The sequence below is a fragment of the Quercus robur genome, chromosome 1 (genome assembly GCF_932294415.1).
Source record: "Quercus robur chromosome 1, dhQueRobu3.1, whole genome shotgun sequence".
In the NCBI taxonomy this organism is placed as follows: domain Eukaryota; kingdom Viridiplantae; phylum Streptophyta; class Magnoliopsida; order Fagales; family Fagaceae; genus Quercus; species Quercus robur.
Genome location: NC_065534.1, coordinates 5,267,200 through 5,282,485, shown reverse-complemented (window position 1 = coordinate 5,282,485; position 15,286 = coordinate 5,267,200). Strand labels below are relative to the sequence as shown.

At 35.6% G+C, this 15,286-nt stretch overlaps 4 protein-coding genes across 4 annotated transcripts in view; 1 reads left to right on the top strand and 3 right to left on the bottom strand.

The window, feature by feature from the left end:
- The first annotated feature begins 2,410 nt into the window (after nucleotides 1-2,410).
- LOC126717318 (sulfite reductase [ferredoxin], chloroplastic) lies at nucleotides 2,411-7,683 on the top strand. Its single transcript, XM_050418912.1, has 8 exons — nucleotides 2,411-2,736; nucleotides 4,067-4,849; nucleotides 4,930-5,226; nucleotides 5,524-5,721; nucleotides 6,440-6,574; nucleotides 6,683-6,799; nucleotides 6,892-7,050; nucleotides 7,204-7,683. Exons 1-8 carry the CDS (start codon nucleotides 2,542-2,544, stop codon nucleotides 7,408-7,410), a joined length of 2,091 nt encoding a protein of 696 aa, XP_050274869.1. The 5' UTR covers nucleotides 2,411-2,541; the 3' UTR covers nucleotides 7,411-7,683.
- A 661-nt stretch (nucleotides 7,684-8,344) lies between these two features.
- LOC126717328 (photosystem II 5 kDa protein, chloroplastic) lies at nucleotides 8,345-8,905 on the bottom strand. The gene has a single exon (XM_050418921.1). It carries the CDS (start codon nucleotides 8,800-8,802, stop codon nucleotides 8,470-8,472), a length of 333 nt encoding a protein of 110 aa, XP_050274878.1. The 5' UTR covers nucleotides 8,803-8,905; the 3' UTR covers nucleotides 8,345-8,469.
- Nucleotides 8,906-9,863: 958 nt separating this feature from the next.
- LOC126717299 (receptor-like protein 46) overlaps nucleotides 9,864-15,286 on the bottom strand; it is a 171,877-nt gene continuing 166,454 nt past the window's right edge. The window contains exon 2 of the transcript XR_007652516.1: nucleotides 9,864-10,003. The gene's annotated coding sequence lies outside the window, so the exon portion shown is untranslated. The remainder of the gene's footprint in view (nucleotides 10,004-15,286) is intronic.
- Nucleotides 9,947-13,368, bottom strand: LOC126717295 (receptor-like protein 46). Its single transcript, XM_050418820.1, has one exon. It carries the CDS (start codon nucleotides 13,211-13,213, stop codon nucleotides 10,391-10,393), a length of 2,823 nt encoding a protein of 940 aa, XP_050274777.1. The 5' UTR covers nucleotides 13,214-13,368; the 3' UTR covers nucleotides 9,947-10,390.

Here is a 15,286-nt window from a genome sequence, read left to right as displayed (position 1 = left end):
TGTGGCTCTATTTAAATGGATTTAATTTGATATTTTTTGTTTATTTTTTTTCCCTTTGAAGCCATAAGTTTAATGTATTTTGAAAACCTTTTATTGGTTAGTGTGATATAATAAACATTTCCCTTGGAAAAAAGTGAATAATAATTATAATAATAAGTGGGTGAGTCCTACTTGTACTCTCCTACTCCTTGTCCCTACAATTAAGGCCCGTTTGATATAGTAGCTTAATAATATAGTTTCAATTTTTAAATAATATTACACGTATTTTCACACATATATATTCTCAAAAAATACAAACGACATTACTAAAACAACGTTATCAAACTGTCCTTAAAGTACTCTAATATATGTTATCGGGTTTTTGACTAAACAAACAAACAGGCCTTCTAGCAAGTTGCAAGTATGGCAAACACGAACTGAATTTGAATCTCTCCACTTTAGTTTAGATCAGAATCTATATAAGGTCTTTGAAAAATCTACCTGACCAGACCAGACCAGACCATGGTAAAATTAAAATACTAAAATCTAATCTAAAAATATTGGACCAAAGCAAAAATTGGTTTTGGCAACGTGGTCGTTTCTGTCCAGGTTCAATGTACTAAGGAATCCAAATTTGTTTTTTGCATGTCTGTCGCTCTGTTATATGACATATGTTAAATATTGATAGCTCCACGCGCTTTTACCCCCCTCCGTATCGGTGTCTGGTTATATGGGTTTGTGCCCAAAATTTTATTAATAAAAATTTGTTAAAATTGTCAGCAAATAAATTCTTATTTATTTGTTGTGCAATTAATTAAACCTCATGAGATCTTGTTAAACAACTTTACATATCGAATAACTCAAAAAATAACATACGTTCATTTAAAAAGTATTAAAAACTATATATACATTCATTTAATTTCAAAAAGGATATCCATCCATCGTCAACAAAAATCGTTCTTAATTCTTAACCATTGATAATAAGTCTATAAGTAATTTAAAAATTAATAATAATAATAAATGTAGGGTCAATTTTTAGGGTCCAGACCCAGCAAGTAGGTGGTTCTGGCCCAAAGAACCTTAGACAATGAATTTGTAGAGAGCGGGTTACAGAACTAGGACTCAACGAAGTGAATGTTAGTTAATTTTAGACCATGCAGCGGTTGAACGTAAGAATATCTTCTTTATATCCACTGGATGTTCGGTCCGAGGAAATGTGTGGGTGCACCTATGTTCCTGATTAAAGGTTATAGTCTTTCTTTCTTTCTTCTGGCTTTTTTCGATTACTTTTTCATGGGGATGCCCTTCTCTTATATAGCCTCCTTAAAGTAATAAGAGCCTTCCACTTGTTGATCATCTAGACCTTCACTTGAGTGCCTGTCCCATCGGACATCCACCCTACCTTTTTGTGAGTTGCAGTGGCCAAGGTAACACTGTTCACCTGTCATTTCCACATTAATGCGGCCATAAAAGTAGCTTCCTTGCATTTAATGCGGCAGTTGTGGTTTCCCTCTAGACGTCCTATATTCTCTTCCTTCTTCTGGCTTTGTGATGCTCATCCTTACTACCAATATTAGTTTGGAGTGACTCCTCATTATGGATAGGGTGCACGTTGGGCCCATATTTGGTACGTCCGAGGAGACATTCCTTCTCGGACATCTTTTTAAATAAGTTTGGACTTATCAAAGTTGGGCTGGAATTCTTTTAGTGCCTCATTTTCTCCTCGGTCGTGGCTAGACTCTGTATGGGGCCCAAGGCCCATTGTTCGACTTGGGGGTTTTACCCTTACAATAAATACATAAAATTCTAAGAAAAGAAATCTATTAATAAAATAATAAAATTTTAATATATATTTTCAGCCACAGTAACTTACAAGATTATTATTAATAATAATAGATATCTAAAATAATATTTGTATATAATATAGAAATTTTACTTAAATCTAATCTAATTACATAAATATATTGTAGTTAATATCTAATACATTTGACATATTGATAAACATAACTGACATAACATACGTCACTAACATGACATGTGTCACTTATGCAATTGTAAAATATATATGGTGGAAGAGAAATGGTTCATGTAGCAAATACCTCTTGCATTCCATCACTAATTAAAAATGGACATTTTTACTTGATAAGACTAAAAGTGGACTGTAGCTGTACAATATGTGACTAGAGAAAAATATGATCTAAATTCTCAAATTCTTTTTGGAGCAACCACATTGAATACGGCGCGTGGAGGCTATCCTCATAGATACATCATATATCATATTAAAGAATGCATGCATGCGCATGACAGGCACGTGACCGGCGCACGTTAGCCTGTACCACTACCAGGTACATAAAACATATTTATATATAAAAAGGAAGTTCAAAAGCACACCACTTCGCTTTTCCTCATACCAGCCATTCAATTTCAATTCAACAACAGCCTCTCTCTCTGTCCCTCTCTCTCTATTTACTCAAACCCATTCTCATTCATTCACTCTCTCACACACACACACACACACACACACACACAGTGCTTCTTTTCTTTTTCTGAGCGAGAGGCCCCATGACGACGTCGTTTGGAGCTGCGAACACGATTCTGCTAAAGGACCCGAAGCTTCAGATTCCGAGCTTCGTTCATGGCGGCCTTCTCAGGCCGTCTTCCAATTCGCTTGCTCTGACGACAGCAACAAGAAGACGACACACCCACCTGCTCTCCTCTTCCAGCTCTTCTTCTCATGCTATCAGAGCTGTCTCCACGGTTCGATTTTTCTTTCTTTTTATTTTGTTTTGTTTCTGATATTTGAATTCTCTATGTTTTCGATTCTGTTCCTGTTTTTGTGATTTGTTTGGATGCCGAGAAAGTGTGGGGAAATAAAAGGAGATGGATGATCCAATTTGAAGCGATTTTCTTTTCAAGCTTGTATTTTTTTGTTTTTTGTCTTAATTTTTTATTTGGTTTTTTTTTTTTTTTTTTTTTTGGGAGTTGGTGCTGATTGGATGCGAAGAATGTGCGGGGAAAGGAAAGAGAAGGGTGATGATAAATGAAAGTTAAATGCTTTAAGGAATGAGATTATTTTAAGTGATTTTCGTATGGTGGTTTCTTCTCATTGTTGTTGTGTGTTTCTGTTTGTGAATACATGTTTGGTTGGTGAGAAAAATGTAAGTGTAATTTTTGGCTGTGGAATGATGAAACTCCTCTGTTCTTCTGAAATGTTTCACCATTTGGATATGGAATGTTTTGTCAAAATCTCTGATTTGAAAGTGAAAAGGAAAATTTTTGAATTTTTCAAGCTCACAATAAAAGTTCTTAACATCTTCAAATTCAAAGAAAGAAATGGAAATTGTTTGAGAAAGGAAGTCATTTTTGTAGTTGGCTGTATATTTTTCTCTCATTTGTTCTAAGAATCAAGGTGAAAAATTTGTGGGCAAGGCTGCCTGCTAATGACCTATCCCTAAGTGTGAGTTTTGTGCATTGGATATGACCTTTACTTGTTCTAAGAACCAAATCAAGGTTTTTTATTTAATCAAATTCCTTAAAAAAAAAAAAAAAGTTATTTTTTCTAAGAATCCAAAGTAGTTTATGTTTATTCAGATTGGTAGTAATCATGTGTGGATGGTTGAGAGAATTGGTACTGCAATGCTAGACTTCATTAGTTCATGTACTGTCTTTTGCGTGAAGCTGAAAAAAGGGTAATAATCTTTGTGCACTTTTTTGGCTTTGTATGCATGCTGATGTGCGAATCTTTCTTTGTGATAGGCAAATCATTTTATGGTTGGTTACTCTACATAAAACTATTTTTTTAACAGGATATGTATTTTTCTAATTATTTCATTTCCTGTCTTTTTCCTATTCTTCTGTTGTTGCTAGAAAAGAAACATGGTTTAAACAAGCAATAAAAAAAGTTCCCTCAAATTAGCATATGTGATTATTTCATAATTGAGTTCAATTTATTACTTATTTGTTATTAGCAAGCATAGGCTCAAATGTAACTCCTTTTGGTGGATGCTGAATGCTAGATTGATATGTTTCCATTTTTAGGAAATAAAAGTACTTGTTTTTGAAAACTTGTGTAATCTTTTTCCTACAGCCAGCAAGGCCCGGCACTGCTACTGAAACTAAGCGTAGTAAGGTTGAAATTATCAAAGAACAAAGTAATTACATTAGGTACCCTCTTAATGAGGAATTGCTGACAGATGCTCCAAACATAAATGAGGCTGCCACACAAGTGATCAAGTTCCATGGGAGCTATCAACAGTACAACAGAGATGATCGTGGTGCAAGGAATTACTCATTTATGCTTCGTACTAAGAACCCTTGTGGAAAAGTGTCAAATAGACTCTACTTGACAATGGATGATCTTGCCGACCAATTTGGAATAGGAACACTTCGTTTGACCACCAGACAAACATTCCAGCTCCATGGAGTTCTGAAGAAGGACCTCAAGACGGTTATGAGTACCCTTATTAAAAACATGGGCTCAACTCTTGGTGCATGTGGTGATCTCAACAGGAATGTTCTTGCTCCTGCTGCTCCATTTACAAGAAAAGATTACCAATTTGCACAGCAAACTGCAGAGAATATTGCTGCACTCCTTACTCCTCAGTCTGGTTTCTACTATGATGTGTGGGTGGATGGGGAGCAAGTGATGACCGCAGAACCTCCTGAAGTAGTGAAGGCTCGCAACGATAATTCTCATGGAACGAATTTCCCTGAATCAGCTGAGCCTATATATGGAACTCAGTTCTTGCCAAGGAAATTCAAAATTGCAGTCACTGTACCTACAGACAACTCAGTTGATATTCTTACAAATGATATTGGTGTTGTTGTTGTTACTGATGATGAAGGGGAACCTCAGGGATTCAACATATATGTAAGATGGGCATATGTTAAATGTATCCATGTTTAATTTTATGGCTCATAATTGATAGTTCATTAACATTTCTGTTTCAGGTTGGTGGCGGTATGGGAAGAACACATAGGTTGGAGACCACTTTTCCACGTCTCGGAGAACCTTTGGGTTTTGTGCCAAAAGAGGATATATTGTATGCAGTGAAAGCTATTGTTGTTACACAACGAGAACATGGGAGAAGAGATGATCGGAAGTATAGTAGAATGAAATATTTGATAGACTCCTGGGGTATTGAAAAGTTTAGAAGTGTTGTTGAGCAATACTATGGAAAAAAATTTGAGTCTTTTCGTGAATTGCCAGAGTGGGAATTTAAAAGTTACTTGGGATGGCATGAGCAGGTATGTTCTGATTGATCTGGACATCTTATCTTATGTCTTTAGTATGGGTTTGGATTAGCTTTTTGTTGAAAGCTTATGATTGCTTATTTTTTGAAAGTTACAAAAGTACAATTGTACTAAAGAAAATGAGAATATGAGCAAATAAGCTAAAAGCCTGAAAGTAAAAAAGGCTAATCCAAACTCACGTTAATTAGTTCTGTCTTCAGGTTTTGATTATGTATTGCTTTCTCAAATCATACCTTTATGCTAATTGTGCCTAATATATGCCCTTTATCCAACTATAAATCTTTTTCACAGGGTGATGGCAGTTTATTTTGTGGGCTCCATGTTGATAATGGCCGTATTAAGGGGAAGATGAAGACGACATTAAGAGAGATAATAGAGAAGTATGATTTGAGTGTGCGGCTTACACCAAACCAGAACATCATCTTGTGTGATATTCGCAACTCATGGAAGCGTCCCATCACTACTGCCCTTGCTCAAGCTGGTCTTCTGGTAAGATATTCAATATTTTCAGTAGATATCAAATGGTGTTGTGGCGATGTACTTTCTATTCTGTGAAAATTTCCATCAGTATCGAGTCGAACATTTCACCAAAGTAGGTTATGTGAATGTATTTCACATAGGGTCAAACAGAAATGTATATGAGAATTTCATCTCGAATGGCTCAATTTGAAACTCCCAATACTGGCTATAATGGAAATGTGATAGAAAATTATATATTTAAACAACTTTCTGAGGTGCCCTTCCTCTTTGATCTGATGTGCAAAGAGGAACTTTTTTTTTTTTTTTTTGGTGAGACACACACACACACATTGTTCACTAGACTTGATTCAAATCCTTGACATTATGTGCTCGATTAATTTGTTCAAAGTTTGCAGTAGTCATAGAATGTTGTTAACTGCTTGAATATATAATTTTTTTTATTGCATGGGAAATCATGTAGGTCCCACTAGATTTCAAGGGTTATTAGCTTCCTTTCTGCTTCTTCACCCACCTCCTCCTTTTCTTAGATTGAAGGATTTCCATTAAACTTTCTGCATTCAAATGTTCATCAAAGTTGCAACATGTTATGGTTAATCAGGCCTTTCCTTTTTGGCTCTTCATTATAGAATTTGTTTGTTTGAGCTTATTTGTATTTTTTAATATATTTTTTTGGATCATACCCTGTTTCGTATGTGAGCATTTATTCACTAGTTTTAGTTGTCTACAGCACCCAAGGTATGTAGACCCTCTCAACTTAACTGCAATGGCATGCCCAGCCTTCCCACTTTGCCCACTTGCAATAACTGAGGCTGAACGAGGAATACCTGACATACTTAAGCGGGTTCGAGCAACATTTGAGAAGGTATACGCTAATTCAGAGTACTAAATACAGCTGGAAGGTCAATACTACGTCTATATAGGGATCAGGAGTCAGGACACATATTAATGGGTAAAGCCTTTGTGATTTCAGGTTGGTCTCAAGTATAGTGAATCTGTGGTTATAAGGATAACTGGCTGCCCAAACGGTTGTGCTAGACCATACATGGCTGAACTTGGACTGGTTGGTGATGGTCCGAACAGCTATCAGGTATCACAATCATGTGCTCAACCCCCTTTTCTCTTTAAATTATGTTTTTTTGTTAAGTTATTCAATTCCATTTCTAATGTGTTAAAATACAGATCTGGCTTGGTGGAAACCCCAGTCAAACTTCATTAGCAAGAACCTTCATGAATAAGGTTAAGCTTCAAGACCTTGAAAAAGTTTTGGAACCTTTGTTTTATCTTTGGAAACGTAGAAGGCAATCTAAAGAATCATTTGGCGACTTCACAACCCGCATGGTGAGTAGTAAAGCAACTAGGATTCTGTACTTATTATCTATTGGGCTACTTGTGGGAAAATTAGTTGGTTGTCTAAAATTTGTGTGGTAAATTGAAAGTTTTGTTAGGTTAATGGCCAAGTGATTGATGTGGAATGCAATTGTTCTTTGTCAGGGATTTGAGAAACTTCAAGAGCTGGTTGACAAATGGGAAGGTCCAGTGTTGGCACCATCAAGGTACAACTTGAAGCTTTTTGCTGATAAGGAGACGTATGAAGCCGTGGACCAACTTGCAAAACTGCAGAACAAGAATGCTCATCAGTTAGCCATGGAAGTCATCCGAAATTTTGTTGCTTCCCAGCAAAATGGAAAGGGTGAATGAGTTGGCATGGAAGTCATCTGCAATTTTTTTCCTGCCTTGTGGGATGGCTAAGGTGAATGTGGAACGATCTTCTCTCCAGTCTGTTACTCTTCGGTAACAGCAGGAGTGGATGATGCTGGTATTGACTGTATTGTATGAAATTTTTGTGTTTCAGTTTTTCTGCCGCACAATTTGTGTAATTTCCCTAAATTTTGGATCCCATTTTCCATTTGGTTAGGAGAGTTTTTATTTATGGTTGCTTAATAAAATTCAGTTCCATGCATTAATCAGAAATATCTATTCTAAGACTTGTGTATAATTTGTTGTTTGATGTGTTTTCTGATGAGATATCCAATTATTCAATTTGGAGTTCTAAGTGTTATTTATGTTGAAAGGGTAAAGATGCCTGGAAATCCTCAACTTTGGTTGACAGGCAACTTCACAAATCCCACCAAAAGTTTTTGTAGGACCTTGAACTGGCTTTAATTGATCCAAACAAGTGAGATAATTCACCTCAATAAATATATATATTTTAACCTTTTGTTTTCATAAGCACCCTTGGTTATTATAATTGGACATCGGTGCACTTCAATCCGAGGCATGGTGAATTTTGATTGATTCCAATTTCCTGAAGATTGAATTCCTAGCACAAGGGAAAACCCAATAGAGAATTCCAAATTCTGGCACTAAAACCAGTCAAAATCATGGCCAGACAGATGGCAAGGTCCTCCTTTTGTGTCATCCTAACTCTTCTACTTATAATTCCAATTTTCAATGACATTTCTGAAATTTTGATACCCTATTTTTAGTTAGCACTCAAAACATTGATAACAGCTTGGGTTACATATGCTTGGAGTAGGCAAATCAAAAGGGAGGAAAAAAAAATGATTGATAAACTACCTTAAATTCAGTATTACCTTTTCTAAAACTATGATAAACTAATAGTCGTTAGAAATGGCAAATTTAACTGTTTAACCATTATTCTAATAACAAGGATACACATAAGAGCATAGAGTTACATCTTTTACATTTCTCTCAAACCAAACCATAAACAATAGCCAAGAAAACCAAACACCCTGATCACTTGATATTGTGACAGATACGTGCAGTAGGCATTGTGGCACAAATAGGTGCATACTTCTTCCTGGCTTCTGGGGAACCTTTCCTTGGCTCATCAGCAAGAGCAACCTTTGCAACAGAGAATGCTGCAGCAGCAGCAGCAGCAAAGACCAAGTCCCTCCTCCCACTACTGCCTCTCTCTTCCTTGCTGTTGTTGAATTCCAAGTTGGTTTTTTCTCCTTCTGAGGCCTTGGCCACAACTAGGCCACGGCGAGCTGAGGAAGAAGGGTGTTGCTTGGTCACGGTTGAGGTTGCACCAGCTAGGAGTGAGGCAGTCATGGTCATGGAAGCCATCTTTGCAGTCTGATACTCTAATCACTCTCTTTGTTGTTGTCAAAGTAATCTTATATATGGAGTAGTGTAGGAATATTATTTGCTAGATAAAAGTGCAAATAGCATATGGTGATCGCATGTTTACAAGGCCTTCATAGTTCATATCCATTTCCTTATCCTAAGAGATGTTTGGACAAATGGGTTTTGGCCACGTGTTCTTTTTATCTTACTGAAAACTTTTTGGTGGAACAAATTGGTTTTATATGTACTTTCATTTGCTTGAACTTGTGGCATCGAAAAAGGAAAAAGAAAAAATAATTAGTGGCAAATATTAGGGATCTCCCCCCGCCAAAAAAAAAAAAAAAAAAAAAAAAAAAATGCAGGGCCCTATTTACAAAATGAAATCATTATACCAAAACTTAAGAATACATTATCATTATACCAGCATATTGGTAAATTAGCAAAAAAGAAAGGGCAATATCTAAAGATTAGTACAATGGATGTAAGATAATACTGATGGGATCAATAATTCCTGCTCCGCTGAAATTAACTTAAAAACACAAACACAGCAACGAAAATTCCAGTAATCAGTATTGCAAACAAGTCAAATAGTTTATTTATTTATTTTTTTAATACCAAACAATTCAAATGCTTGGCTTCATTTAAATTTTTTATAGCTTGGAACATACGAAATAATAGGAATTGTATAATTGTGCGTTTAAAAAAAAAATGTTATCATGTGAGATTGTGAAGGAGAGCCTATTGTAGCTATGGTGAAGAAGAAACGGGAGTAATGAATACCAAATGCATAGAAACTATATCAACTAGCAGTAAGGTTGTCTAAAAAAGAAGGATTTTGTTAATGGGTGTCCTTAGAGTATTTGCTAATAGACTATTTTAAAAAAGTTTTAATACCGCCACTTTCATGAGAAAAAAAAAAAAAAAACTGTCAAAAAAGCTTGTTACATTTTTTTCTTTTTTATAATTTTTTTTTTAAAATAGTTCCTAAACCAATATCCTTAGGTATTTGTTAACTTTTCGCTAAAAAGAACTAAATTAACTAGAAAGCAGCAACACCAATATAAAGAGAAATAAATCTCACTGGCTACTAAAGTACAACATAAAACAACAATTTAAAGATAAAAAACATAGAAGGGATCCTAACAGCATAACATCTTTCATTGAGCATTGTTCTTAACCTTAGTTTTAGTTGCTAATCTAGCTGTTACAGAAGTAATACCTTTCACAAACTCCACTTCACCTCTCATTTTAGCATTGAGAATGCTTTTTGTTTTTTAATCCCTCTAGATATGATAAATTGTAGCCTTACAAGCCAACTTACTTGCTGATACTTATAAATGACTACTTGTCACCATTTGCTTGATTGAAAGCCTTTTTTTTTTCTTTGGATAATCTACAATGCATTAGTTAAAAACTGAAAATACAAGGGGGATAATCATCCTTACAAGCAGCCAACAAGGCAGGGGGAAGATTATCTTTATTGAAGAAAAAAGAGATCCTAGAGAAAAGAGCAGATCTAGCTGCTCTTTACAATGCTGAGATTTAGATCTTTGACCACTGCATGCATAACTTGTAAGAGACTTGACATTTATACTCTTTGCCTTCTTTGTTGACGGCGGTAATTTGGAGGTTTTGTGGGGACAAAACTATCAGTAAGATATAGAATTCCCACTGTTACAAAGAAGCCAATTGCGTATCCAATTCCCAGTCCTTCCCATGAGAACCATGTTTCCTTATTTTCAACCCTTGGTGGTTTTGTTGGTGGCAAATCTTCTGGACATGACACTCGAATTTGCATTCCGCACAAACCACTGTTGTTGGCATAAAAACTTGGAACATCCATTGTATCCATTTGGTTACCAATTGGAATCTTACCTGTGAGCTTGTTGTTACTGACATCCAGAATTGTTAGTTGTTGCAATTTTGCTAGTGATTGCGGAATTGAGCCTGATAAATTATTGTGTGATAAGTCCAAACTCTCTAGGTTCTCTAAACAACCAAGACCTGTTGGTAACCTCCCATAAAGGTTGTTGTGTGAGATGTTGAGATGCTTTAGAGCTTTCAAATTGCCTAAGGAAGCTGGAATTTCACCAGAAAGTTGGTTCATTGACAAGTCTAACAAATAGTAGATATGGAGTCTTCTCAATGATAGATCTTGTTTTGACTTCTTCCAAATCACAGTCACATCATCAATGTTGTCTTGCCGGATGTTATCACTAGGTACATAATAATCGGTATATGAAGATTCGATGGTTGTCCCAGTCATACCAACAAGATTTCCAAACTTTGTAGGGATTTCTCCAACAAGATAATTGTATGAAAGATCAAGAATTTGGATATTAGTAAGATTGTAAATACAATTAGGGATTGAACCAAGGAGAGAGTTGTTTCGTAAATTTAGGGTACGAAGAGTGGAGATTTGGAAGATAAAGTTTGGCAATTCACCTGTAATTTTGTTGTCATGTATGTCTAGGTATTCAAGCTCGCTAAGATGAATAAGGTTTCCGGACAAATTGCCAGAAAAATTATTTTTGCCCAATGCAAGAATTTTAGTATGATGGGAAAAGTTTGTTGGAATCTCACCTGAGAATTCATTTGAAGATAAATCAATGAATTGGAGGTACTTAATAGACCTAAAATCTGGCAAAGTGTTGCCAGAAAATTTGTTGTTTGACAAACATAATGATAAGAGTGCATGAATATTGCCGATGGATGCCGGAAGCTTCCCCGAAAAATTGTTGTCATCCAAACTAAGAAATTCGAGTGCAGTGGCATTACCAATGTTGCTTGGTAGTTCTCCATGAAAGTTGTTCTGAGATAAGGAAAGAATAACCAAATTGTGAGAGTTGAAGAGAAAAGGAGGGAGAGAACCTGTGAGATTGTTATCTGACAAAATTATAATTCCAACTTCCATTTTAGCAAGCCATTGTGGGAACATTCCGTCTAGTTGGTTCTCACTCAAGTCCAGAGTATCGAGCGTCTTCTGTGTAGAAATCCAGTTTGGAATTTCTCCTTCAAGACTGCAAGACTTCAAAGACAACTGAAATAGCATAAACTTTGGCTCTATCGTTACATTTTTATTCCAAGTGAGATGATTGCCTCCAAGCACAAGACTCTTCAAGCCCTCGATATTGGACAAACCGGATGGAATTTCTCCAACAAGCGTGTTATTGTCCAATTGAAGTCTTTCCAACTTCGTTAATTTCAGTATGGATGATGGGATTCTACCTGTCAACTTGTTGTTGCTCAAGAACAAATTAGTCATGTTAGATAGATTGCCAATATCAATAGGAATTTCCATTGACAATGAATTGTCACTCAAGTCTAATGTTTCTAATTCATTCAAATTTAGAATCGAAGACGGAATTTTACCAAAGAAATTGTTGTGTTGAAGAGACAATGTCTGCAACTCTGTTTCGTTCCCTATCTCGTTCGGGATATTTCCACTGAATGAATTGTAACTCAAATCAAGATATTGAAGATACCTCAAGTGAAAAAGTTGAGAGGGAATGGAGCCATTGATCAAGTCATTAAAACCCAACTTAAGATGAACTAATTTGGTAAAATTGCCAAAGCCATCACGAGGCAATTCTCCTTGGAATGAATTGGTACTCAAATCAAGATATTGAAGATACCTCAAGTGAAAAAGTTGAGAGGGAATGGAGCCATTGATCAAGCCATTACTCCTCAAATCAAGATGAACTAATTTGGTCAAATTGCCAAAGCCATCACGTGGCAATTCTCCTTCTATAAAATTGTATCCCAAATCAAGATATTGAAGATACCTCAAGTGAAAAAGTTGAGAGGGAATGGAGCCATCGAACATATTAAGCCTCAAATCAAGATGAACTAATTTGGTCAAATTGCCAAAGCCATCACGTGGCAATTCTCCTTCTATAAAATTGTTTCCCAAATCAAGATATTGAAGATACCTCAAGTGAAAAAGTTGAGAGGGAATGGAGCCATCGAACATATTAAGCCTCAAATCAAGATGAACTAATTTGGTCAAATTGCCAAAGCCATCACGTGGCAATTCTCCTTCTATAAAATTGCGGGATAAGTCAAGGTGCATCAAGCTTCTAATGTGAAAGAGCGGTGTCAAGATGGTTGAAGGCAACTGCACTGGCTCCTGTGAATTCGACGGGATGATACCGTCCAAATATAGAGCTAGCACAGTCTTGGAACCAAAGTGAGAACTACAATTGACCCCATCCCAGTGGCAACAATCGGAGCTGGAATTCCACGAATCTAACCGATTCAATGTGCTTTTTGTTGAAGAAGTAGCATTGATGATGGAGGCTTTAAAGTGGAGAAGGGCTTGTTTTTGATGTTCAGGACAAGAGAGAGAAGTGGCGACGAAGGTGAGAAGTACAGGTAGTAGTAGTGGTAGTAGTAGGCTGAGTTTGGCCATTGTTGAGTGTTTTTCTTTCTTTGTTGGACTTGGAAGTTGGGGGAGATGTGGTCCTGCTTAGCTGTGGGTGTGGAATATAAATAGTAGTGATCGTGGCCTAAGTCAAGTCACCGGTTTATTTGGAAGGCACGTTGGTTCGGCTTGTGATTCAACAATCAGTCCAGGAATGAAGCCCCAAAGGTCCACAAGCGAGTACCGCGTGACAGCCCCTCTTGACAAAAGTGAAAGTACATAAGGCTCCCTTTGATCCTATTCGTTGAAGCCAATTTAAGTGAGTACCACCGGATAGAATCTCTTCGTTTACAGGGAGCCACATTTCACATGACCATGAACACGTGGCGGATATTCACTGATTCTGATAGGGTTTGTTTATCTGCTATGACACAGTCAAGTGGATCCGAATTTCACCCGCGTTAACACGCCGAGGACGTGGACTGTCTTCACACGCTTGTCCCACAACAAACTGCTCAAGTGATAATAATAATCTCTCAAGGAAGTTTCTTGATTCTCCACTAGGTTTTTAAATTTTTTAAATTTTATTAATTAAAGTCTTGAACTTTATGAAATTGAGAATAAAAAACAAAATTGTGATATTGGTTGATGCCTTATAGTGTATTTAAGGGAAATATTCAAAATTCAAATAGTTCATTTTTCAACATCAAATTATCAAAGGATTAAAATTATGAAATTGTTTTAATTTGAAGGTTTTATCCATTTTTGTTATTCAATCTGGATTGTAATAAAGTAGAGAAAGAAAACAAAATTGTTGATAAAATTTTTACACTACATTTAAATAACTACTTTTGGCAGAATGAATTTTCTTATTTTCTCTTTTTGGCAAAAATAGTTAAATACTACTATTTTTCGAAATTATTAATATTTTATCATTATTTGAGAAATATTTAATAATGTATTACTTTTTTGAAATTTAAGTTTGTGAAACTTGAGTTTAACATGAAACCCAGATTTACAAAAATCAAGTTCTTAAAAAAAAAATTTACTTGAAAATCGAATTTAAAGAACTCGAGTTTTTTTGTGATATATAACTTAATTGCTTGTGTTTCAAACTCTTTTGCTACCTTTTTCACAATCTTTTCTCACGTGACCTTGGTAAAAGAAAGAAAAAAGAGAAACTCATAGCCACAATTGTTGACTGTGTGAGTGCAATCACACAGCCACAACAGTGGTAGACCACTGAGTGTTTTTTTTTCTTTGTTGGACTTGGAATTGGATGCTTATAAAAAGAAAAATGAACTTCGGGGAGCAGTGGTCTTGCTGAGTTGTAGGTGTGGAATAAAAATAGTAGTGATCGTGGCCTTAGTTAAGTCAAGTCACCGGTTTAGCTAGAAGGTACGATGGTTTGGCTTGTGATCTATTTCCAGTTCTAGAAAGTAGCAAGTTTGTCAAACCAAAAAACTACACTAATCCCTGAGTTTTTTTTTTTTGTTTGAAAAGAGGATCTTGATACGTTAAAAGAACCGTATGTGATCACGTCAATTTGATAAGTAGGTCTACACTAGACTTTAGAGGGATTTTAATGGGCAGTGAAATCCCGGTAGTTAGGATATTTCACCTCACAATCACATTCCCTCCTATGGCTCCTTAAGCCCATTAAGTTGGATATCTTCATTTTCATTTTTTATTTAAATATCTTTTTTTTTTTTTTTTTTTTTTTAATTCAATAGTTGGGAGAGAGAAATTTGAATTGTGTAGGTTTCCACTGAAAACATCTAAAAATATTGACTAGTTGAATTATAAGAGCCTTAACAGTTTTCTCAAAAAAAAAAAAAAAATAAGAGCCTTAACAGAAAAAATATCTTTATTCTTGTTTCCTTTATAACGTTTCATTTTCTTTGTTAATAAAGTAGTTGTGATCTTCAATAAACAGCAGTAATGAATGTCGAGTGCATAGAAACTTTAACAACTAGCAGTAAGGTTGTCCAAAAAAGAAAGATTTGTTAAAGAATGTCATGATAGTATTTGTTAATAGACTATTTTAAAAAAGTTTTAATACCACCACTTTCATGAGAAAATATAAAAACACTATCAAAAAAGTTAGTTACTTTTTTTTTT

Excerpts from the sequence above, each read along its gene's own strand:
- LOC126717318 (XM_050418912.1), top strand. The coding sequence starts at position 2,542 with ATGACGACGTCGTTTGGAGCTGCGAACACGATTCTGCTAAAGGACCCG. Across the intron at positions 2,737-4,066 it reads CTATCAGAGCTGTCTCCACG|CCAGCAAGGCCCGGCACTGC; the intron begins GTTCGATTTTTC and ends TTTTTCCTACAG. Across the intron at positions 5,722-6,439 it reads TTGCTCAAGCTGGTCTTCTG|CACCCAAGGTATGTAGACCC; the intron begins GTAAGATATTCA and ends AGTTGTCTACAG.
- LOC126717328 (XM_050418921.1), bottom strand. The coding sequence starts at position 8,802 with ATGGCTTCCATGACCATGACTGCCTCACTCCTAGCTGGTGCAACCTCA.
- LOC126717295 (XM_050418820.1), bottom strand. The coding sequence starts at position 13,213 with ATGGCCAAACTCAGCCTACTACTACCACTACTACTACCTGTACTTCTC.